General features: G+C 35.3%; 1 protein-coding gene across 1 annotated transcript in view; it reads right to left on the reverse strand.

The window, feature by feature from the left end:
- The window catches only part of DIAPH3 (diaphanous related formin 3), a 413,319-nt gene that overhangs the window by 131,187 nt on the left and 255,409 nt on the right, over positions 1 to 26,723 (reverse strand). The window contains 2 exon segments of the mRNA XM_079902970.1: positions 16,695 to 16,796; positions 20,877 to 20,971. Of these exon segments, the coding sequence (XP_079759096.1) occupies positions 16,695 to 16,796; positions 20,877 to 20,971 (197 nt within the window).

Consider the following 26,723-nt stretch of genomic DNA (forward strand, 5'->3'; position numbering starts at 1 on the left):
CAAAAAGTAATAACTAATTAACCAACAGAAAAATAAAGTTATTAAAATACTCAATCCAAGAGAAAAAGAATACCAAAGAATAGATGAGATAAATAGAAAATAAGTAACAAGATGGGAGATTCAAATCCCACCATATTAATAACCACATTAACAGAAAATGGTCCCTCTAGTTAAAAAAGAGAAATCATCACACTGGATTTAAAAAAAAAGCAATACTCAACTAATATGCTGCCTGTAACAACAGCAGGTTAAAAGGAAAAGGACAAAAATTAGTTATCAGTAATCAAAATAAAGCTGGACTGGCTATATTAATATAACACAAAGTAAACTTCAGACCATTAGAGTATTTTAAGCCTGGAAGTGACATAATCACATCTACTTTTAAGACTCTGCCCCTCACCGCTGTGGCCTCTCCCGCCGCAGAGCACAGGCTCCGGACGCGCAGGCCCAGCAGCCACGGCCCACGGGCCCAGCCGCTCCGCGGCACGCAGGATCCTCCCGGACCAGGGCACGAAACCGCGTCCCCTGCATCGGCAGGTGGACTCTCAACCACTGCACCACCAGGGAAGCACACATTTACTTTTATACTAAAAGATCTCTAGCTGCTATGTGGAAAAGGACAGAGTATTCAAAACATGAGGCATAGGGCCTGAAACACAATAGGTTATCAACAAATGGCAAACACAAAAATATATAGTTATGATGGGCTGACCCAGCATTACCACCCCTGAGATTTTATCCTTTCTCAACAATATTATTCTAAAATGAATACCCATGCTTTATTCTACTTTAAATTTGTCTTCCCATTGCCATTCATTAACATGTATGAAACAAAAGCACCTTAGGCGTGGCAACCCCTGCCTGACTTTCAGAATTTCATTTAACAAAAGAGGGATTATGGGAAATCATTAAAATACCATAAACAAGCTACTTACATTCAAGAGGCACTTTGGCTAAATCCCCTAAACTCACAAGTGGTTAATTAATTACATGTTCAAGATTAATCAGTGGACCAGGTAAAGGTTAGTCACAGAGTAAAAGGGAAAGTTGGAGCTGGACATCAAAAAGTCGAACTCGGATCCTTGGATGCGATGCCAGCCAGCTGACCCTTTTATCTCTATCTCCAGAAGCTGACCTCACTAGCGGGCACTAAAGTTTGGGGTGGTACTTCAGGGTGGCAGGGTCAGGGTAGTGGAAGTAAGAGAAAGTGACACAGGAAAAACTATGGCATAGATTAGCTTACTCAAAAGTAATAAAGAATAAGAGGGCCTTTTCCGGTAACATTTGTTATCTGAGTCATATTTTAAAATAATAACTGTCCTCAAAATACCCTTAAATGATCTACTCTTTGCCTCGACTTTATTTTTTCCTATGCCATTTTACAAATTCTTGCTCCTTCTCTAATACCAGAATATTAATGGCAAAGCTTTTTCTGTATTTATTCCAAACTGAAACCCATTAGGAATGACACCTTGCTGCATTTCTTAGTATTGATTGCTTGCAGTTTTTATTCTGTTTCTACATTAGGACAAATACAGTTCATTCAGGGGCTTCTAAAAGCAAATCAATGGCCTTTCAGAAATTCATTCAGTGTTTGGGTTCATGCTTCAGTTCAAGCCATTGATTTGGTGGGTGCGTTTTGGGAGTGTTCAAATCAAATCACCCTGATACATTTTTCAGGCAACTCTTCTGCCCATCATAATAAAGTATGTCTATTGCTTTGTCTGAAGATGCCAGAGGGCCCAGGTCTGTGATCTGCACTTCAGGCAAAATGGGAGAATTATGTGGATACTGACTAAGGTGTGGTAAGACAAAGGAAAGTGTGAAGGCAGAATTTAGACAAGGCACATAACTAACAAAGGATTAGGCTACAGCTAAGACCCGTGGTTAGAAAAAAACATGGAAACCTGAATTTTGGGGTGGTTAAAGTTGAGGGGAAAAAGTAGTCTTCAACTGGCAAAAGAGGTAATTACTAAAGCCAACAGTCAGAATGAGAGTTCCAAAGGAGATTATAAAAATCCACTAAGAAATAAGAGGCTAAGAACAAGCAAAGCAAAAAAAAAAAAGGCAAAAAGAGTGCATAAAGTAATAGAATGAGAACAAAATAGCAAACAGACAATTAAGCAATAAAGGAAAGGACTGTCATGAAGCTAACTGAACTAGTTTCTTCTTAATTGCATTCAAAATACAGAATGCCTCGGGATTCCCTGGTGGCGCAGTGGTTGAGAGTCCGCCTGCCAATGCAGGGGACATGGGTTTGTGCCCCGGTCCGGGAAGATCCCACATGCCGCTCAGCGGCTGGGCCCGTGAGCCATGGCTGCTGAGCCTGCGCGTCTGGAGCCTGTGCTCCGCAACGGGAGAGGCCACAACAGTGAGAGGCCCCGCATACTGCAAAAAAAAAAAAAAAAAAAAAAAATATATATATATATATATATATATATATATATATATATAGAATGCCTCAAAAAATTCTGGGTCAGAAATTAGAAAAAGCATAAATAACGATAGTGTCAAGGAAACCCATAATACAAAACTACTGGAACCTTAAATCCTTTCAGAATATACCAGCATTCAATTGATCAGAATGACTGAGGTGCTTTACTGTGGTGAGTAGTTCCAAGTGGAGCTACTTACAAAGTAAACACTGATAAAAGAGGACTGAAAGACTACTTGCCCATAGCACAAAACTTCAGTAAAGCAGGGACGGGACTAGTCCTGAGCAAAAATGCAATGTAGGCTAAAGTCTACCTTTAAAAACCTTCCCTTTGCATTCATTAGCCATTCCCACCTCTCGTATATACACAATTGTTTACCAATAGATCAGGACTCTTGTATTTAGAAGCAACACGGTATGGAGAAAACAAAATAAAATATGGAAATGTGGGCTCAAAAATCCTGAATTTCTTTCTACAGGATGAAACCCATAATGTGACACCAATGAACAAAACATTGACAGAATACTAGTCCAATCAGTTTCAGCATAAAGCCACAAACTATGAGAACTCAAACATATTACAATTTATACTGAATTGACTATTTAATATATTAATGTAAGTCAGTGGTGGTCAATAACGTTAAGTCAATAAGTGGTACAGTACACATACACACACTCAGAATTAGATATTTCTAGCAGATGGGAATTCGGACAAAAATAAAAGTCAAATGATTTGGTAGCAGTGATATTGGTGGTATGGAAGTTAACCTTAGCTTTTCACTAAAGGGGAAAAGAATTACTTTGTTCCCCATCTTATTCCTTAAATAAATATGTCAACTTGGATACAAAATTGGCATTCTTGGTAAAGAAAGAAAAATAGCATTAATAACGGATAATAGCTAAGTTTCAGGACAGGAAACTTGACCCAATGTTAGAGAAAAGAAAACAAATACATTTATCCTTTCAAAAGAGCCAAGTCTGGTATGGAAGATAAGGATGTTTAATGAAACATACAATTTAATACAAAATAAAAATATAAGCAAAGAGGGAAAAGAACCAAAAAGCAACAACAAAAAAAGTTTTTAAAGCCCAGACAAGTGTGTAAAGAACCAAATAAACATAGGACTGAAACACCGCCATCCTCTGTGCCAGGAGCCACAAGCAAATTAAAATGAATAAAACTTACGCAGTTGAGGTTCTGGGTATCCCAAAGATATTTTCAAGGGCTCTTAACACCAATTCCCTGTCAACTAGGGGACAGAAAATGAGGAGAAGGCTTCTCAAGTGAAGTGAGTGCTCACAGAGTGATGGAGCCAGATAAGGCAGTTTATATTCCAGGCTCTTCAAGGGAAGGACAGAAGATTTCCCTCCCATTTGGGCCCTGAGTTTCTAAAGATAAAAAATGGTTAGCATTTAGTTTCTACAAAGAAAAGCAGGGATGGGACTAGTCCTGAGCACAAGTGTAATGTAGGCTAAAGTCTACCTTTAAAAACCTTCCCTTTGCATTCATTAGCCTTTCCCACCTCTCGTATATATACAATTCTTTACCAATAGATCAGGAACCTTGTATTTAGAAGCAACATGGTATGGAGGAAACAAAATAAAATATGGAAATGTGGAGTCAGAAATCCTGAGTCTGAATCCTTCTCTTCTGTTTATGAGGTGGGGGGGGGGGGGGGTCCTGGGTTGTCACCTCTTCTATATGAGTTTCAGTTCTTATAAGCCTAAGAGGCTGTCGTATCAGAGGGATAGATCTACCAGGTCAATGTATACAAATATACCTTGTGAACTGTGCATCACTAAAGCCAAATAATGTAATTGTCATGTAATTACTTGACTGTGGTATAGTTGCTAATTTGATACAATACCTATGTCACTGACCTGAAACTCCAAAATTAATCTCTCTCCTTGCTCCTATTATCCAAACTCTCGTCTTCTAAGTGTAATAAGTCTCAGAAACCATATTAAAAAATAATCAGACTAAACTAATGTAGAGTAAGTTTTTAATCTCCTCTAGCTCTCCTATTGCATGACATGATTTACAAGCGGAAGGTTAACCTCCTATATTATAATATCTCAGATAATTAAAATGAATTTGGGAGTATTTTTTGGTCCTTGAGCACACCTTCTATAATAATCATCAAGCTATTATTGTATGCAACTGGGTGATTTTAATTTCAGGAGATTCCTAAGGCAGAGACCCTCAGTTGGATATACCTAGTCAGAGAGCTAGAGGTTATTTCTGGCTCCAACACGTGCCACTAATACGAGACGTTCATCCTAATCAGGTTTTCAGTAATTTGAATTGTCCCCCTGAAAACTGGTCCCACGAACAGAAAATAAATACTCCAGCACCATATCTCATCATGAGACCTGGAAGTCATGAAAGCTGATCATAACTGAGATGGCTCATGAGTCACAACTGGCCTTTAGGCCACACTCCTAACCCATGACCTTTGCTGCTTTGGACATTAAATTGTGTATATTTAAAAGTCAAAGTACAAAAAAGTCTGGGAGATCTAAAAAAATGGTCAAAGAGAGTTATTAGAAAACACTGTGGAGTGATTAAAATCATTGAGAAAGAGGAGGGTATGAAACAGCTAACAGAATTGAGCACTTATTATTCACTATTGACTCCACACATGCACGCTCTCCCTTAAATCTCACTACAACCTAATGAGATAGGCTCTAAATTCACATACATTTTATAAATAAAGAAAATTAAATTGAGGGGTATTAAGAAACTTCCCCCAAATTTTATAGCCAGTATATGGTACTTTAAGAATTCAAACCCAAGTCTAATTAGACCAGAAATGCAATGGAGGATATTTGAAGGAACCTGGAATACCAAGACAAAGTCATTTTAACCCAGATTTGTGTTTCAGTACTAGGAACATGTGGCATGGCAAGTCTCAGTAAGCCAAGAGCTAAATGGTTTTAGTTTTTCAGTATTTAAAATAAACCATAAAGCACCTTAGGGAAAGTTATTTATCCATCTATCAGATATTTATTAGTGATTATTACATGCAAGCTATTGTTCAAGACATTAGAAATTCACCAGTAGGTGTCTAAGAGAATGATTCCTGCCATGATCACGGTCATTCTTATGATAAACTAATAGACAGATTAATGGACAGAACTTAATATAGTAAATGAGAAGGTAATGAATGCTTGAGGGAAAGATAAAGCAGGGAAGAGGAAAAGAAGTGTTATGGGCAATTTCAAATAGGGTACTCAGAGAAGACCTCCAAAAGTTGACATAGGAAGAAAAATCAAAAGGACATGAGGAAGCAAGCCATTTGGATATATGTAGGAAATAAGTCCAAGGAGAATAAACAGCCAATGTAAACCTCCCAAGAATGTGATTGGCATGTTTGAAGAACAGTACAGAGGCCACGTGGTTAAAGCTGAGTTAGGGGAGAGTGGTAGAAAATGAGGCACGAAACAGCGAGGCAGGGGCACATATGCAGAACCTTGTCAACTATAGCAAGCATTTAGGCTCCTCCTCTGAGGTGGGAAGCCAGTATAAGGTTACAGGTAGAGACAGAAGATTATCTGCCTTATGTCACTAGCTGCTGTGTTAAGAACAGACTGTGATATAGATAAGTTGACATAGATATCACTTCTTAATATTATCAAATTATTTCACAACATTTTACATTTTACTTTCATGTTAGATAGAACACAAACAAAATTGCGTACCTTTTGCCACCACATGAAAAAAGGGGTAAGATCAATATAAATCACAATTGAAAATTCAGTTTTTGAGAAATTCACTAGAGTTGGCAACTCAATGAAATAGCATATCATTCTGATCATGCTGTGTTTTTATTCATTCTAATAAATTAAAGAATTGCAAAGTTATTTAATATAGCTGACATTCTACTAATTTCAGGGGAACAAAGGTAACAAAAGCTCATAAGAGAATTCATTCAGAGTTCAATTCCACTTATCCTCCCACTCTACAGAGAACACAATTGGTAGTATGTAAGTGATTTTTTTCCATTAATGGCAGGATTTGATATTACTATTTTGATGTAGATTTGAACTAAATGAACTCAATCCCTTGATTAAACAAGACTTTATCACAAAATATGCCTGCACACTTTTGGCATTTTAACTTTATCTTAGTTCATAATATAGGCGCTATACATTTATTATTATGATATATTAGAGATCATTCCATTTTCTTTCATATGAGAGCAAAATCTAGAGGCAAAAGTAGTCTTTTCTTCCTTTCCACAGATACACATTCTCATGACCACTAGCTTCTTTCCAAAGGTCCCTGATGAATTATATTCCACAAATGCCAAACAGCCCTCTCACCCTTCCTCATGCTTAGTTTTTGAAACAAACTGCAATAGTGTCACATTATAAAATCACCTTGTACAATTCCCTAGACCATGGATTGCAATTTTCCTCAGAGAGGTGGTAACCAGCAGCAAAAACAAACAAAACCTTGCTGACGATGAGTCTCTCAAAGGAGAAGATTGAGAAAACCAGTAAGCTTTGCATATTTTGCCTTACCCTTCACTGTCTCCTGTGTTACATTTCTAATTCACTCCCTGGCTGATCTCATCCAGTCCCACAGCTTTAAATTCCACATGTACATGACTGGCTCCCAAATTTATGCCTCCAGCCCTGAACTCCCAGTTTACATCCTAACTACATATTTCATAGGTCCACTTAGATGTCTATAGGTGTTTTAAGTGATCTTCCCTCCCAAAGTCTGTCTCTCTTACAAGTCTTTTCCTCTTCTCTGTAAACAGGATCTCCTATCTTTCAAATTATACAGGCCAAGCACCTTGGGAGTCATCCTTGACTCCCTCTCATACCCTAAATCCAATCTGTCAGAAATCCCGGCTTCTGGATTTGGAATCTGCCCTTCTCACCAGAGACACTGCCATCAAGCCTGTCAAGCCACCACTATGTCTCACCTTAATCATTGTCATAACATGTTAACTGGCCACTGCCTTCAATTTACGCCCCCAGCCCGCAATCTGTTCCTCACACAGCTGCCAGAATAATCAATCTGATCTAAATCTAAAGCACAGATAGGATAATTTCACTTCTTTGTTTAAAACTCTCCAATGGCTTTCTCAGGATAATGTCCACGGGCCTCACAACATGGCTGCAAGGTCCTGGTGGCATCTCTCTGATGTCCCCTCCTATTCCCACACCCCCTCATTCACTTTGCCACAGCTCCAGCCTCAGCTGTGTCACACTCACATATCCCTCAAAGCCTGGCGCTTGTGGTCTCCTCTGTCTATAACATGCTTTCCCAAGACAGCCACACAGGCTTCTGCTCAGACGGGAGAGGCCTTCCCCAGCCATGTTAATCTCACACGTATGCACCGCCCTCATGCCACCACTTCCTGAGGAGTACTTAGTATTACTTGATATTACATCACGTTTTTGTTTCTGTGTATATTGTTACTATACTCAACCAAAATGTAAGACCAAGAAGGAGTAAGAGACATGTTCACTGCAACAAACTCAGAGTCCAGAGCAATGCCCAGCACACAGTAGGTGTTCAATAAATATTTGCCAAATAAATGAACAAACAAATGAATCATTGCTGAGCCAAGGAGACGGGTATTGAAATAAAACACATGAGACAGCAGTACAGTTACCAATATAATCTCAAGGTCTAAATTCATCCATAAAACACCTGGTAATCCAGACCCCTGTAACACCAAAAGGCTGAGGCAACACTAATGGACCCGAAGCTATTTCCTCAGAAGCATCTAATGAGAACACAGATCAATACCAGAGATGTTCTTAAATATACTCAATCTATCAGCAGTGAAGCTATGTTAAGTTCCACCATAAAAAAGCCTCTAATTTTCTGTGAATTTCAGTATATTTGCCTAAATCGATAAATCTGTTACACATTTTATACTACCTGTTAAACATGTAAAGAAAAAGGTGTAAATGGCCTTTTAAGAGTTCTGTCAACATGTACCCCCATTGTGTCATATGTAGACAGAATTAAGAAGAAATCTGTGAGAGAAAAGATCTTCAGAGAAAATACTACGATGGGCAAGACAGATATTAGCTGACAACTGATGTTTAACTACTTAAACCAACAGACATTAGCTGACAACTGATGTTTAACTACTTAAACCAACAGAATTTCTATAAGTTTCACTAAAAATTCAAATGGCACTGTGATCATTTTGACTTAGGCTGCTAAAGGAGATGAAAAGCAGAAATCAGATCATAAGGAAAATGACAGAAGTATTACATGTCTGAAGAATTTCAGGCTACAGATCAATGACAATTGAAAGCAAGCTAAATTAATAAGCCCTAAACTAGGTGGAAGAAAAGCCATCTGCGCTAGTGAGCCTATATTAAGTCCTGGATCCTGGTAGAAGCATGTCAAGAAGGTTGCAAAGCAAAGTGACAAGAATAACTGAACAACAGCTGAACGTTTGTGATCTTAAGAGAAGCAGACCTCTAAGATTTAAATAGCTATGGATAGAGTTATAACAGTTTATTATTCTAAACAAATGTCCTCCTGGGTAGATTTGCAGATGAGACTGCCAGAGTGCTATCTAGAACATCATGGAATATGAAGGACCTGGGACAACTGGACAGGTACCAAAAAGCAGCAACTGAAGACAAACAGAACTTCATATTTTCCAGGAGGAGAGACTGGCAAGATTTATGCCACTGACAGACAAGACTGAAGATGAATTATTAAAGAGTAAAGGAAATAGTAATTATAAGAAGCCAAAGTGGGTCCTTGAAGAAGACACTGTATTGCACTAATTCCATGTCTTTTGTTAAGTTTTAAAGTGATAATTCTGTGAAACATGAATGATTTTTTGTCTGGACATTTGCAAAGCACTCAAAATAATCAGCACTTGAGGAATGAGAGAGATGGATATTTTAAATATGGGAAAGCGATGGCTCAGTGGACATCTTCTTTCAGGTCCCTCACCAATCTTGATCAGTCTTTTCTTAAATTGTTTCAATAAGCTGTGATTCTTATACCAAATCACAATTTCCTCAACACTTTTTAGAATATACAACCACTGAGTACCTGAGTATTGACAGACTTAAACACCATAGCCTTCTGAGTTAAAGAAGGATCAGGAAAAGGTCCAACGTAGGTGTGGTACCAGGAGAAAAGTGGAATACTGTGACAAGTCTACAAGTTAGGTGGCAGAATCATATAGGGTGATTATATTCTGTTTTGAAAAAAAGCGTGAAATTATACTTTTATGCCCAAAAGTGTTGGGTAATTGGTCTACTTTTGAATTAACCCATTCTTACCCAGAGAAATAATTGTCTGGAGACCCATTTTAACAAAAATTAAAATAACTATCTCAGGGCTTCCCTGGTGGCGCAGTGGCTGAGAGTCTGCCTGCCAATGCAGGGGACGCAGGTTCGTGCCCCGGTCCGGGAAGATCCCACATGCCGCGGAGCGGCTAGGCCCGTGAGCCATGGCCGCTGAGCCTGCATGTCCGGAACCTGTGCTCCGCAACAGGAGAGGCCCGCGTACCACAAAAAAACAAAAACAAAAACAAACAAAAACAGAAAAACTATCTCAAGAGTATCTAACATTTTCATTTCAAAATATGATTTAAAAAAAATACTCTGTATTATACCATAATGATGGATACATGTCATTATATATTTGTCCAAATCCACAGAATGCACAACACCAAGAGTGAACCCTATAGGGAGGGTGGAAGGGAGACACAAGAGGGAGGAGATATGGAGATATATGTATATGTATAGCTGATTCAATTTGTTATAAAGCAGAAACTAACACACCATTGTAAACCAATTATACTCCAATAAAGATGTTAAAAAAAAAAAAAGAGTGAACCCTAAGGTAATCTATGGACTTTGGACAATTATGATGTGTCTGTGTAGTATACCATGTCAAGAAGTTCCAAGCATACATGAATACTATGACTATATTCCAGGGTAATAAGAACCATTTAGATATATACACTGGGCATTATGGTAGCAAAGAGGCAGGATCCTGAATTCTACAGGGAATAACAGAAATGCTAGGGAAAGAATTCCAGAAAGGGCTTCCTCAAAGCAAAAAGAAAGGAAAAGCAGCCTATTGACAGCCCTGAGTGTGGTGCCTTGAGAGCACAGCAAGTTGTGGAGGAAAGACAAAGCACAAGGAGAAAGTAAGACAGCGGACGGGGTAGGGATTGCCTCCTTAAAGACCTAATGCTGGGTGACTGGGTGGCTAGGAAGGAAGGGATTATGGAGAAGTCTGAGGAAACACTTGGGGGTGATCGGTATGTTCATTATCTTAATTATGGTGATGGTTTCATGAGTGTACTTATGTCAAAATTAATCAAATTCTGCAAATTTTAAATATGTGCATTTTACTGTATGTCAATTATAGCTCAATGAAGTTTTGTTGGTTTGTTTTTAAAACTTTAATGCTATTCTAAAAATTTTAGACATCCATGTAAAAGTTATGGGAAGCAACTGAAGCAGTTTAGGGAGCTAGTGAGGGATGGTCAGTGGCATTTCATTGCTTATTTTACAACTTTACAAGATGTTCCACACAATCAAACGAAAGACTTAATCCACTGCTATTTATCACGTTCCTATTATGTGCAAAGAACCAAGCTTCTCCCAAAACACAGAACGTTCCTTTAAGTAAGTAATGTGGATCTTCAATTCACTCATGTGAATTACAGATGTATTCTATTTAAATAAACACTCAAATTTGATACAATCGATAAAGTCACTAAGGTTGTTTGCATTATATAATCAACTTTAATTCCAAACAAGAGTTATGTAAAATAGTAAACAAACAAAATGCAGCTTACCTGGACATCTGTGTTTGTTTACAGTATTTCTCTTTGGTAGAAAGGCAGTGTTCAAAAGTAACACATCCAAAATGCTAATAACCAATGTCAATTAAAGACCAAACAGAATATATAAAATATAACATGTAAATGAGAAATATGTTTTGTCATGTATTACTTACATACAACTATCCAGGGTTCTACGTCCTATAGAGTTTGGTATACAAATATAGTATTCAGAAATATGTGAATATCCATTAAATTGTACGTCCTTGAAGCTTTCTTTCAACTATCCTTCATTAAGGGAATAGTTACAGAAAAAGTCATAGTAGGGACCATGAAATACCACATAGGAATTTCAAAACAACACATTATAAAACTAAAAGCCTCCAAAACATATTTCACGGTGAAAACTTTCAGAACAATGTGCATATGAACATGCATACATTTGTAAATATAAAGAAATAGGATCGGAAAGTCAACAAAATGTTAAAAATGATCATTTATATGGGATGCAGTGGGTAGTGAGATACAAGGAGCTTCTACATTGTATTCAATATTTTTATATGCTATTTAAATGTTTTATAACACGAATATTTAGGTGTATTTTAAAATGAGGCATTTTTAATGCAGGGAAATTTGCATGAACTTCCTACAACATTTTTTGATTAAAAAAAAAAACAAAACAGGAGGTCTCTACCGCACAAAGTTTAAAAGCCCTGCCCTGCAGTGACACCAAATGGTGGTAGATCAAAATACAGTACACAAAAAGAACATTGTTTAATTCAATTTCCTATAAACATTATGATTCCTTTGAAGAATTGGCAGCTTAACAGAACTAAATAATGTGGAAACAAATACTCAAAAACCTAGAATTTTTAATCAAAGAAAGTCTAGTACACCAAGTTTCAAATGCAAATTGTAGGCCTCTTTGTAAACTTCAGCTAAATCTTGTGATCCCACTGAATATTTACATATCTTATTTCTCACACAGTTAACCATGCTACTGTGAGCACAGTGATTTTACCTAATGGCTTATTGATCAGAAGATCACTGCTAATATAAAAAATACAGTCACGTAACTAAAATCAGGTTCTACACAATGGGAACCAACTTTTGGTAAGTAGGCAATATTTTGGGGAAATAAATGAGAAGGTTCTGGGGCTAAAGAGGGAAGGGAAGAATCCAAGAAAAGAGACAGGTAACTGATCCAATGAGTGAGAGTTTCTAGGAAGAATATTTTCATTTCTAAATCTTATTGATAGAAAATTAAGTTGAATAAAGCATGAGGCAAGGACATGCTAAATATGAACCAATTTCTCAGCAAAAAGTTGTGTCCTGGACTATCCAGGGAAAAGAATATTTCAAGTTCAGCACATCAGTTAGTACTCAGTGTCTTCTGCCCAAAACCTAAACCAACAAATAAAATTAGCATGTAAACGGTCTCATTCATTTCAAGTCACACAGAAAGACATAGAGATGAACCGCCTCCCAGAATGCTCCTCTAAAATAACAAAATACCATTTGACTAGAACACTTAGTCTCTCAACATTAAATGACAGCTTGTTCAGACTTTTTGATGGGCTATTGTTTTCCTTATGCCAAAATCCCCTGGAAAACAAAGGACATATAAATACACTATCAGCCACAAAACAAGTCAATAATCGCATTAAACTACTAGGTCCTGAATTCACAGCACTGGATATCAGTTCTAAAAGGTACCAGCCACCACCATGTCAACACCACTACTAGACTACAAGGCATAGACAGGGCCAGCTCTGGAACACCTGAGAACTGTCCTGCTCAAACTGGCCAATGCCCGAGTCAGAAGGGCTGCAGGGAGAATTAGTTCAGGGAGATACCTTAAGATTCTGAATTACCAGTAATAACAGATGAGTGACTAAACCCTTAGAACCATAAAAGTACCCAGGTCTAGTACACCTGCATTAAGACTGCTTTTTAAAGAATAGAGATAATATCAGGATTAAAGAATTTTACTTCCAATTTCAAGGGAGAAATAAATAAAAGTGGATACGAAACTCTGTATTACAGGAAACCTGGAAAGAATATAGACATAGCAAATGGTTTAGTGGTTGAAAGAAAGCTTAAAGGATGTACAACTTAATGGATATTCACATATTTCTGAATACTATATTTGTATACCATACTCTATAGGACATAGAACCCTGGATAGTTGTATGTAATACATGACAAAAGTAGAACATATTTCTAATTTATATGTTATATTTTATACATTCTATTTGGTCTTTAATTGACATTGGTTATTAGCATTTTGGATGTGTTACTTTTGAACACTGCCTTTCTACCAAAGAGAAATAATGTAAACAAACACAGATGTCCAGGTAAGCTGCATTTTGTTTGTTTACTATTTTACATAATTCTTGTTTGGAATTAAAGTTGATTATATAATGCAAACAACCTTAGTGACTTTATCGATTGTATCAAATTTGAATGTTTATTTAAAAAGAATACTTCTGTAATTCACATGAGTCAAATGAATGAATTTACATAACTGGATAAAAGAAAAATGTAAACTGACTGGCAAGTAACATAACTGCAGGGTTTTAACTGATTTTTGTTAAAATGAAAACAATGCTAGAAATCACAATATCAGTGTATAGAACCTGAAGATGAAACAGAGCTAACAGCAAGTCTATCTATAGTGAAAACAAATAAAAAGGCAAGCTTTGGCCCTATTTGGGTGCAAAGGCTATCCCAACCTTTGACTCTTCCTTGTTTATGACTCTGTGATGATTTTGCATCTAGAAATGATTAGCACTTTAGGTTTAGTCAATAAGTAAAGGCTTTTCTACAAGAGAAAAGTCTTGTAGGAATCTGCAGTTTAGCTTACCTCAAGATAACAGCCCGTCTTTGACATATACACAATTACATTAAGCATATAACTTTTAAAATAAAACAGGGCTTCCCTGGTGGCGCAGTGGTTGAGGGTCCGCCTGCCGATGCGGGAGACGCAGTTTCGTTCCCCGGTCTGGGAGGATCCCGCATGCCGCGGAGCGGCTGGGCCCATGAGCCATGGCCGCTGGGCCTGTGCGTCCGGAGCCTGTGCTCCGAAACGGGAGAGGCCACGGCAGTGAGACACCCGCATACCGCAAAAAAAATAATAATAAAAAAAATAAAAATAAAACAGCATTATGGGAATCTTTAAAAATGTACCTGGTAATTATAATCAGTTTCCTAAAACCACCAAATTTATATCATTTATACAATGTTGATAAATTGAAAATACATCACTCTTTAATGAATTAGTGAACTTATTGAGCTTTTAATCCAGAAAGGAGAACAGAAAACTTCAAGGCATTCCATGCTGTTCATCATTTTTTGGGTAACTCTCAAGTATTGTTGAGAACTCTAAGCAAATTTTCCTGTCTTTTGGGGGATGGGCAGGAGTTTGAGAAGTAGGGAGAGCCAGATTGGAAATGGTGAATAATTGATATGGAAAAAAAGGTGAAGTTGAAGAACATTACCATTTGTCACCCCCTCCCCCAAAAAAGAGTATATAGAAAGTTTTCATTTTTTCTTCAACTGTCTTTCTGCTTTCTTCACCAAGACAATTATATTTTACAATGTTAGTACAACACAAACCAGAACTTGAAACAATATTTTTAGGAATATTCATAATCAACAGGTAATGAAGCTCTGTTCATATTTCCATAGCAGATGGTTTTCAACAGCATCACTCCCTTTCTCATTATATTCCATTTGTAGTCAGGTATGATCCAGCATGGAATGTGGAGAGTCAAGGTCAAGTTTGTGTTGACATGTCCTGAAATGGAAGTGATCCATTTCTGTCTTAAAATCAAAACTATAACCTCTAGCCCTGGTATCTGGGAATATAATTGTTTTAACTTTCTGATCCCTCTGAGCACACTGCTTGTAAATCATATCTCTTTGATGTGAACTCTCGTTTTCAAAGGCGGGCATAACCTGGCTATTTAAATAAACCTGAAATATCTGCAAGTTTGAGTTCATTCTTCTGTGACAATCACTAGAAAGAACATGGGATAGTTTTAAATCTCTGTGATGATATGCAATATAAAAGGTTACTCGTTAAATAGACATTTTCACATAAGTTTGTATGTGTTTCAGGCTTAATGTGGATGGGAATATTTCAAAATTATAATTTTACATGTTATGCTTTTCATTCAAGAGTCAAAAAAGATGGGCAAAAATCAAAACTCTAAGTAGTCTGTGGTTGAAAATGTAATGCAAATTCTCCTGTGTCTCATATGGAAGATATTATGCCAAATAGGGATCAAGAGAACGACAGAGTGACCAGGTGAAAGAAAATAAATAAGGAAATTTAAAAAAAAAAGAAAAGAGAAAAACAAGATGAGGAGGAAAGAGTATTCTGGAGAATTGGGAAAAAAAAAAGCATTTTTCTAAAGATAATAAATTTAAAAGTTTCATAATAAAAATTATAAGGCTGTGAACAGGAAAAAGGTGCTTTTTTTTCTTCTGAGTTTGTGAACTTTGGGTTCAGGATGGAGGGTGAGGGAGGAGGGGAGGTGCTGTAGGAAGGGCTGAGTAGAATGGGTTCATGAAGACACAGGAAGGAGTTTAAGAGCAAACATCGACAGCATGCCAAATATAGTATGTAGACATAGTCCTTTAGTTATCCAATCCAAATTTTCAAAATTATATCAAATACAATTCCATCATGTCCCTGGAAGTTGGTAATAATATAGCTGAAAGCTGCAGGAAAAAAATAATCTTATATATTAAAAAAAAATGAAATACTACTTTAAAATATCATCATGATGGCTGAGTGTAACCAATCTCAAAATGATAATTTAATGGTAGAAGGAAAGAGCAGGAGAAAAGAAAGCTTGATAAAAAATCTTAAAGTTACAATACCACTAATATATAACACTGGAAAGTCTTTTTTCACCTCTTTAGACCCCAACTTCTATAAAGTAGGAAGCCAGAACAAGGTGATTATCAAGGTATCTTGAAGATTTTCTAAAATGTATTCATTTTTCACCCTCATTGCCAAGAAAGAAACTATATTTCTAATTTCAGAGTCTAAAATATGAGATGAACTGAAGTGAATGATTAGAATGAAAAACTGAAGCTACTCTCGCAATATGTTGGAATACACAGCACTAGAATAAATCACAAATATACTCTCCAGTTTTAGGAGTACAGGTTTCATTTTACATTTTGACATTAAAAAGAGAACTTAAAAAAAATCACGTTTATGCTTTTGAAAAAAATTCTTGGACTTCATTTATGGCTAGAATTTCAATATATAGTTTAAAATCAAGATAATTTCCCATAAATATCCTCAGGTTTAAAAAAAATGCAAGATGGACATTAAATGTTTTTGAGCAATGATGATGTGAAAAGCCTTACATTTCCTTTTCTCTATTTTTGCACAGTATAAAAATCCCCTCCAAAGAGAGCTGACACTGAGAGACAGTACTTACCACAACAGCAAACTGCTCGGGTTCACATAAGTTGTTATAGTCACTCTTGAACTGAGACAGTGAATTTAACTGTTCTTGATCAGGAAGATGCTTCATTAAGTTCTAAAAATTAAAACCAAAAGAAAATATCTTCACTAAATATGCTTCTTAAATTCTAGGAAAATTTTTTAATAAACTATGGGAAGGAAGTCATTGAAGAAGTTAATCTTTAGTTTTATTTCTAGGTAACCTCCCTAATACTAAACCTTAAGTTACATTCTCTGCATCTTGAAAGCAACCAATTTTCCTCTTCTCTATCCAGGGTTATTATATATTCAAATCAAGTACTACTGAATATTTATTTGATTAGCTATATATTGGAGAAAGAAGAATTCAACCTATACCAAAGGAACAGCTTTCTCACCTGGATAAATGTGATCAATTACATTTCAGCTTTAGGGAATTAAATGTCATAAATTTCAGGCAAAGCCAAACATATTTTAGCACTTCACTCACAGGGATAAAAGAAATCATCATATTGCTATTAATAGGGAAGGTAAAGAATGGAAAAGAAATCAAGGGAATTGTAATGACAGCATTTGCAAGATTTAACCAATATGATTACAGTTTTAATAATAAAAATGAAGACATCTCTAAAACAAAGTAACTTTTCTGATGTGAAAGAAAATTTGAAAAGGCATTGAAGACACAGGATGATACACCTTGCAGATGAAAGCATATAGAGAGAACTTAAGTGCCATGGCTGTAACAGCCCTTTGCCTATATCATCTGCAGCCCAGAAACCACAGGTTCATTTGGTTGTTCTGGCTCCTTTGTCCACGCACAGCCACAGAAATGGATCACTTCCATTTCAGGACATGTCAACATGTCACAAGCCACACAGAAAACAGAAACACTCCCAATGGAGAAAGACCAAGGGAATACGTATAATTACGCTTCTCTGTTAAACCATCCCTTAGACAAAGTCTATATAGATCCTCTGTATCAAAATATAATCAAAATATAATCGACTATAATAGTATTATAGCGAGTTAGTATACGGATATTAAAATTAAGAAAGAAAAGAGTGGTTGGTGCTCACAATTCCAAATTACACCATCTATAAACTCTGTACAAGCCCAAAGTCAAGTACAAATTATAATTAACCCTACATCATGCTGAATATATTTAAGGAGGAAAAAAAAACCCAAAGGTGTTATTAGTTAAAAAATAATGTTAGAGAATGTTACATATCAAAGAGTTAGATCAAAGAACAAGTTTTTGACTCACTGTGTACCTTTGGACATAAACTTGATTGACTGGCCAAAAACAAACAAAAAAGTGGCAATTTAAGATCATCCCTAAAGAAAGTATTCACCGTTAATACTATCAAACTGAATAAAAACAATAAAGGTATATGATTTTCCCATATAAACAGAAGCTTCCCTTAGTAGAATTGCCTGAGATCAAAACACCTGGTTATTAATATTTTCTTTTAATCATTCTAGTTGACATCTGATCTATTTATTACATTGGGCTTCTGAATTTCTTCAGCATCCTTTCAGATAATCATCATATCCCCTTAAGTATTTTTAGTTAATATATACTTAAGTTTTCATCTTTCATCACAAATTCATTAATTTTTCACTTCATTATTTTTGCTTTCTAAAGTAATGAAACTATTGTGATTTATAAGAGTACAGGCCCGACCTTCCTTTGTCTCTCCCTTTATCATATTTCCCATCCTAAGCTCCTATCGAACTAAATTCTTCAGTTGCCCCCACACACCCAGCTTTTCCCTCACACGATCTCTCTGCTCTTTTCTACATACATGCCATATTCAACCTTTAAGGACACTTACACACAGATACGCACACTTAGCACATTACCTAGTTCTAAAACAACCTCAACACAGCCATGTTTATCCTGTATTATAGTTATATATAAATGCCATCTCCCTTGCCACTCCAGAAAGGTAAAGTCTATGTCCGATTGAGCCTAACACCATGCCCTGCACATGGTGAGCACCATGAAATACGTGCTAAATTAATTAATTAATTAAAGACTGGTGGGACAAAGGTAAATGGGTAACAATGAGGTGGAAAAATAACATGCAAAGATGACATCAATACTGACATCTTGTTATATATGAATAAATAACTAGATATGCCATAATAAGATCATGACAATGAACAAAGCCTACCAAAATAATGATTTATTACAAAGTAATGTTTTTTCCATGCCCTGTTCAAAACAGGCAAGTTCTTCACTTTACAATTAGAAAGTATTTTTAAAATTAAAAACAAGACTTCAAATAGCATAAAATTCTTATTGTTAATGAATATTTGAAGACTTTGCATATGTCCAAACTAAATTTTTAGATTTTAAATTCATAAGATTGGTTTTATATTTAGCAAGTGTGATAACCAGAATAATGCCCCAATCCCACTAAAATGTTCACACCTAATCCCCAGAATCTGTGAAATATTAGGTTACATGACAAAGGGAATTAGGGTTTGGGATGGAATTAAAGTTGCTATCAGCTGACCCTAAACTAGAGAGATTATCCTGGATTAACCAATGTGCCCAATGTAATCACAAAGGTCATTAAAAGTGGAAGAGGGAGAGAATAACAGAGTAAGAGGAAGATGTGACTATATAAGACAGGAACAGAGAGCTGCAACATTGCTGGCCTGGAAATTAAAGGGAGGCATCGACCAGCCAAGGAATGCGGGCAACCATGAAGAGCTGGAAAAGACAAAGAAATGAACTCTCCTCTGAAGCCTTCGGAAAGGAATGCAAGTCTGCTGACACCTGGACTTTGGCACGGTAAGGCCCACACCAGACTTCTGTTCTACAAAAATGTAATACATTTGTTTTATAGTAAGCCACTAGATTTGTGGTAAATTGTTAAAGCAGTAATAGAAAACTAATATATTAATAAATTATATGGAACTGAATGTTCTTAGGACATGAATTTTAAAATGCAAACTTTTTTCCATCTCAAACAACAAAAGCCACATGATCATCCAAAATATTCATATAATCAACTTAAAAGCTACTCTGTAAATATTTAACAAATACATTGTAAAAATTACATATGCATTAAGTAGAAATATTTTATTGAAGGGACTTGGAAATCTACTCTCAAGAACAAAGCACATTCACGATCAACAGGAATAAAGACAAAATGTAGTAAAGAGAAACTACTAGAGGAAAAAAAAAAATGCTTGAAAAAGGTTTGTTGAATTAGGTAGTTTATGAGTCTGGGACTCAGCACAAATCACTGATGGGATTATATATTACCACCACACTTAGAAGATGGGACAGACAAAACCAAGAACTTCCAAGGATACCACTTACTGATGGATTAAAACATCTAGAATATTTTTAATCAGTTGTTAACAATGGATTAAAACATCTAGAATATTTTTAATCAGTTGTTAACAATGGATTAAAACATCTAGAATATTTTTAATCAGTTGTTAAAATAACCAATAAGAATAAAAGACAGCAAACTGAAGATATTATTCTCTCACTGTATGATTTGTGGTCTGCTTCTCCAACTTTAAATTCTGTCAAGACATGCATTACTGTACCTTATGTATAGAATTCAGCAAGTAATTCTGAAACCATACTAGCATTCGTTAAATAATCCTGTGAGTAGAAAATATTTTAAAAATCTTCCAGCCTTCTGAATGATTCAGAATACCATGCAAACAAATTTCTAGAATTCATGGGAACACAAATGACTCAAGTAAGGGTTGTTAATCAAGGTAACTCTAAATAAAGAGAAAACTCCCTCAGTCTTCTATACCAAACAATAATATACCTTTATAAGACATATAAGCCCAAGAAAAATACATTCTATAAGGATTATACAAATAAATTTAAATTAGCATATTACTAGTCTTAACTGTAACATAAACGTACATGTAAAAGTAAACAATTTGCCTTTCAAAAACAGTCATTTGAAATAATTGAAATGTAATCATTTGATAGCATTATATTTAGTTTGCAGTTAAGAGAAGATGCAGAGCTTTATCTTCTGGCAATGCAGAAGTTATGCTCAAACTAATTATGCAGCAATGATTTTCCAGTTGAATGATTTAGTTTAAGAATTTTGCTTCACTTACAGATTTCTATTTAATGAGAAGCTTGCAATGAAATATTGGAATTTAAGCTCTCTGCCTGTTTGTTTACCTGAATCATAGACTCTCCCAACTGTGTTTCATCCACTTCCAATATCATCATTTTGATTTCCTCATATGGCACCCGAAAAGAACTCAGGAAGATTGCTAAGAGGAAGAGGAAAAAAAAGGTTAATAATGAAGAAGGTAAGAAAACAATTTGAGATGTAGTTCTATATATAAAATCAAAAATAATTCATAAAGTGAGAGATTTTAATTATTTAATATAATTACTGTGGGGGAAACTTTCATTAGCACATTTTATACCCTTCTCCAGTTTTAGAACTAGTGTTTAAACAACAGTCCTATATTATTATGCTGGTTCTGAGGTTGATTTTTAATGCTTAGTTATTAGCCTAACATAGGAATGGTGCCAATTTTGATGTGATTTTAGAAAACTGAAATATGTTTAGAACACTATAGAGATATCACATTGTAATGAAAAGAACCATAAAACCTCAATATGTACATGTAATATTTATCTACACATGTGTGTTATTAGCCTGCATAATATCTTCTGGCCTTACTAAATAGTTCAGAAAAAAATTTTTTTTAAGAAAACTGCTAAGCAGTGCATTAACACTTTTCCAAGTTATAATAGCACTTCACTGTTCAGAAATATTGTAGACAATATGCCAGAGAAATACCTTTTTTATGTAACTAAAGCTTAAATATGCAATATTAGAACACAAATTTCAATGGAAAACTGTCCAAATGGACTAGATGGGATAATACGTTATTACTGAGAATTTCAACATTATTTCCATTTTTATACCTCATACATCTTATTTTAAAACACAATGATTTCAAAAGTATATAAGAATATTTTCATAGCATTAGATTTAATGCTTTTACTGTTTCCCCCCTTATTTGACTAGTATTATTGTTTCTTCTGTCCAGTGACAGATGTCACTTCTTGAACACACACAGACCTTGCTACCACTACCTGCTACTTTGTTTTATATACCAAACATATCATTTCACTTGTAGGTATTTTCATATAAAAACACTATTTTACATAAGACAGAGAAAACATGATCTTTCTTGGAGTAAGGCTGTATTCCTAAGGATACCATGGATCAATTACAGACGAACAACGAGAGCACCATCTGTGTTCTTATTATCAGCTTCATTCACACATTTTGAACTCACACATAAACGTGGGATAATAGTGCTAGAAATTATAAATGTGTATAACCCTCAATATCCCAAGCATAAGATGGAACAAAGGAGCTAAATGATATTGTAAAAGATAGAGATTAGTGGAATTATAAAAGGATAACCCCATTATAGACATTAGAAAGCACAAAAATATAATATATATATATATGATCTCAAAGAGATAATCAATGAATAATTGATAGAGAGGGAATAAAATCTAAATCTGTACATCATGTATAAAACAAGTTGCATATGATTGTAGGATTAAATATAAATATTAACAAATAGGAATACTAAAAGAAATTTAGCATGGCAAATTAGCTCATTTATGGTTAGAGAAGAACTTCTTAATCATAAAAATCAGTGAAAAACATATGAAAAGATTGATATCTGACAAAATAAAAAGAAAACACTAAAACAATTAAAAGCGCTTAAAACAATTAGAAAGCAAGGAAATTGAGGGGATGAACCTGCCTCAAAATTCAGAGGGCTTTCTCCCACTTCATTTAGAAAACAGTGAGGTCCAAATAGGAAAATAAGAAAAATGTATGAAAACGCAAAGGAATAAGAAAAAAGTTACAAAAAAATAATAAATAATATGTTAAACATCAGAAGTAAGCAAATTGAGAAGGCAAATTGTTAAGATAGTACCTGTATTGCAAACTTAGAAAGATAGTAAGATTAATCAGAATCCTTAAAATTCCCTTTGAGAGACAGTAAATTCTACTCAAGAAACCTAACCATGGACACAATAACAAAATGTAGAAAAGGTTATAATGTTAAATAGCAAGATTAAAAGGAAAGAATTATACCAAGGCATAATATAGTAATTGAGAGAAAGAAATTATAGTTTTGTATTTCAGGCAGCATGGCAAAGTAGACAGAGAACCTTGAAATCTTTTTTTAAAATTATTTTTTATCTTAATCTTAAATCTATTTCTGAGCTGTAGTGAAAGAAAGGAAAATAGAAATCCTGGAGAAAATGAAATAATTACTTAAAGAAATGAAAGAAAAGTTTGAAACACTGGACAGGAAAGAAAAGAACATTATGAAAGAGAAACAAAGATTTGAGGGAGAAAAAACTTTAAAAATATATATATTTAGCTACTGAAATGGAAAACTCACATGGATTAGACATCAGATAAAGAGAAAATTGGTGACATAGGCAGAGAAGCTACCCAAAACACAAAGACAAAGAGATGGAAAAGTACTAGGTTAAGAGACATAGAAGATGAGTAAGGACACCTAAAAATGTCTTCTTGGAGTTCCAAAAGGAACACATGCACATACACAGATGCATGCACGCGCGTGCGTGCGCACACGCACACGCACACACACACCAGGGAAGAAGGATATTTAAAGAGAAAATGTCATTTTCCAGAATTTTAGAGAGAGACAAATCATTAGAACAAGGAGGCTCAACAAGTCCTAAACATAATTTTTTCTTTAAAGCTACATTAGCTTCTTGTAAAACACCAAGCATGGGAGAGTTTGTACAGTGGGAACACTCAAGCTTTCATACTGGAAGAGAAAATTTGTACGAATGCAGAACAGGTATATATACTTAGGGTAGAGGTATACTTAGAGAAAAGCCAAACGTTTTCTGTAAACGGCTACATGGTAAATATTTTAGGTTTTGTGAGCTATACAGTCTGTCACAACTACTCAACTCTGCTATTGCAGCCCCCAAAGCAGCCATAGATAATATGTAAAAGACGGCCCTGGCTAAGTTCCAATAAAACCTGTTTAAAAAAGCAGGCAATGGATGACATTTAGCCTGAGAACTATAGTATGCCACACCCTTAGTATCACCAAAAGTAGGAAACAACCCAGAGGTCGAATGAAATAAAGTATAATATTCAAAGAATGTTATACACACTAAACTGCAATGAAAATGAATACACTACAGCTAAATGCATTAACATGGTATGATTTTATACATGTAATATTCAATATTAGTCAAAACCAACAACTTATTGTTTAGGAACATGTATGTGGTTGGTAAAACTGTAGAGAAAAAAGGAAGGGAATATTTAACTCAAGATTCAGGATAAGGTTACTTCTCATAGGAAGGGGGATAAGATTAGAGAGGGTCATATATAAGTCCCTAAGTATTAGTAATGTTCCATTTCTTTAGGTATGAATGTTTGATTTATATATCATGCATTTCATATATTCTCTTGTATGTATAATACGTCATAACAATATATGTAAAACAAATTTAAATGAATAATATGAAAACAAAATGCATCTGGTGGAAAATGGTGACATAATGTGTGGTAAAGGATTAAGTTTTGGAAAAAGGTGACATACTGTGTGGTAAAGGATTAAGTTTACCCAAGTAAGGTCTGGCTCCTGTGAGGTATTCTGTAAGCCCTAATGCCCTGTGTGAAAAAAGTGTCTTTGTTTACTGGGGGCATTCACTGGACCACACCAGACAGTTTATGCTAATAATGTGATTTATGGTGGGGGCTTTGGGTCACACAATATTAGCTTGAACTGTGGAGGGGCTGGGAACTAAGGCCATCATATGGGGGTTCAGCTATAATCAAGACCCAGTAAAAACTCTGAACACCAAGGCTAGGGTGAGCATCTCTATTGGCAATAATCTGTGAGAACTGTCACACATCATTGCTGGGAGAAGCTACTACTGTCCATGGCTCCACTGGGAGAGGACAACTACAAACTTTATGCTTACAACTCTCCTGGACTCTGCCCCACATGCCTCTTCCCTTTGCCAATTTTAGTCTGTACCATTTTGCTCTAATAAACTATAACCATGAGTAAAACAGCTTTCAGTCAATTCTGTGAGTCCTTCTAACAAATTATCAAACTTAAGAGTGGTCTTGGGGACCCCCAAATTTGCAACTGGTGTCAGAAGTGAAGGTAGTCTTGGGGACCCCCAACTTTGCAAATAAAACAACTATATGATCTCACTTATACAATTACGTAACTATATAAACATAAATAACATAATGTACAATTAATAATACATGTTTAACAACATACAATTATACATGAAAGAAAAAATTAAATGCGAATAGAAAAATCTACTTTGCAGACAGACGTAACTTATTCCTTAACTTTCTTCTATATTTGTAATTCATCCACTACTTTCAGGTATTATTCCATAATTAACATATATATTAAACAGATATATTTATAAAGATTGAACTATGTTTTTTTTATAGTTTATGAATAAGTTTTGGGGAAAACATTTGCTATAACTAAGGGCAAATAAACTATAGAAGAGTTGAAAATGGCCTAATGCATAACACAAATCAGAAAATAAGCATAGACCTTTAAAAAAAATTTTAAGTTATTGAGAATAATGAGATACTCATTTAAAGCTTAAAAAATATCCATTAAACTGAATCTTTGTACTAGCATGCATTTTATCCTTCAAAATGTGATTATATTGACCCCAGTGGGAAGCTTTGAATGCAGTGAAGGAGTGTAAAGTGTGCAGATTTTGGAACCAGTCACACATGTTTTTTGCAAGGGAACTTACAAATATTTAAACCTTTACATTAATTCCTAGGTTTCAGGGTTCCTCCCTTTATAGCTCTACTACCCACTCCAAAAAATCTGGTAAAGCATATGAACCTTGTAAAACTCCTGAGCCATCTCTTGATCCTAGAATGGCTAGAATTCTCTCTTTTAAACTGAGCCCAGAGTCTGCCAAAACCTTTACAAACTCAAAATATAGGGACCCCAACCCACCTTTAAATAAATAGGTAAATAAATCTGTAGATTTTAGATCCTTTCTGCAAAACTCTGTGAAATATTTCAGTTAAGGGAAATCTAAGAGAAAGTATCTTAGATTTCTAAGTGATATGATAGAGTCTTGTCACCATCACAAGACTCTTCTCAGAATTCAGTATCTCAGAAGACTCTGAATTTCCTAGACAAAAACCAGCTGTGAATCAGACTATAATTACAGTAAAGATTATAGGCTGCTAAAGCTTCTTAAAGCTTAAATCATAACACTTGCTACAATCAGAGAGGGTAAGAATAATCTGAGATGGATTACCTCATAATATGATGACCTGGTATGAATTCTGACCTTTTGATCTTATACATTAAAACATGTATAACAATTAAATGAATGAATACATATGCCCTAGCTACAGCAACCCAGACAACAATATCCTTCTTTATGATAATATAATTTTGTTATCTCTAAACAGGAATAAATATGCCCTATACCTACTGGCCATTTTCAAAATCAGCAATCTTTTTCAAGTCACTGAACTGCTACACCCACCAGATACCCTACTTACAATGTCAATACTACTACCTACATGATGAGACTGTAGTAAAGGTTAAAGAGCTAAATACAGAACTAGCACACCAGCTATTACAATTAAATTTGAAATCCCATTTAGCACATGTGTGTAATATGTAAGTAGAACCCTATTCAACAAGTCAAGTATTCAACTTTGAGATGGCTATTTAGGCTATCTTATCATGGCTAACCCATCTAAAAAGAATTATACTCAAAATGATATTTCTTTAGGACACCTACCTAACAAGACAATTTGTAACGCAGGTCATAAACATTTTTCAAGACAAAAATCATCTTTCAAATCACAGAGTATAGAACTTTTTGACATTATCTAAGTTACTAATGCTTTTAACAGAGACAATGTTCCTTTAAGAGGGAAATGCCCTGAAATATCTGTATCACATAACAAAC

Source organism: Stenella coeruleoalba (assembly GCF_951394435.1).
Source record: "Stenella coeruleoalba genome assembly, chromosome: 18".
NCBI classification, from domain to species: domain Eukaryota; kingdom Metazoa; phylum Chordata; class Mammalia; order Artiodactyla; family Delphinidae; genus Stenella; species Stenella coeruleoalba.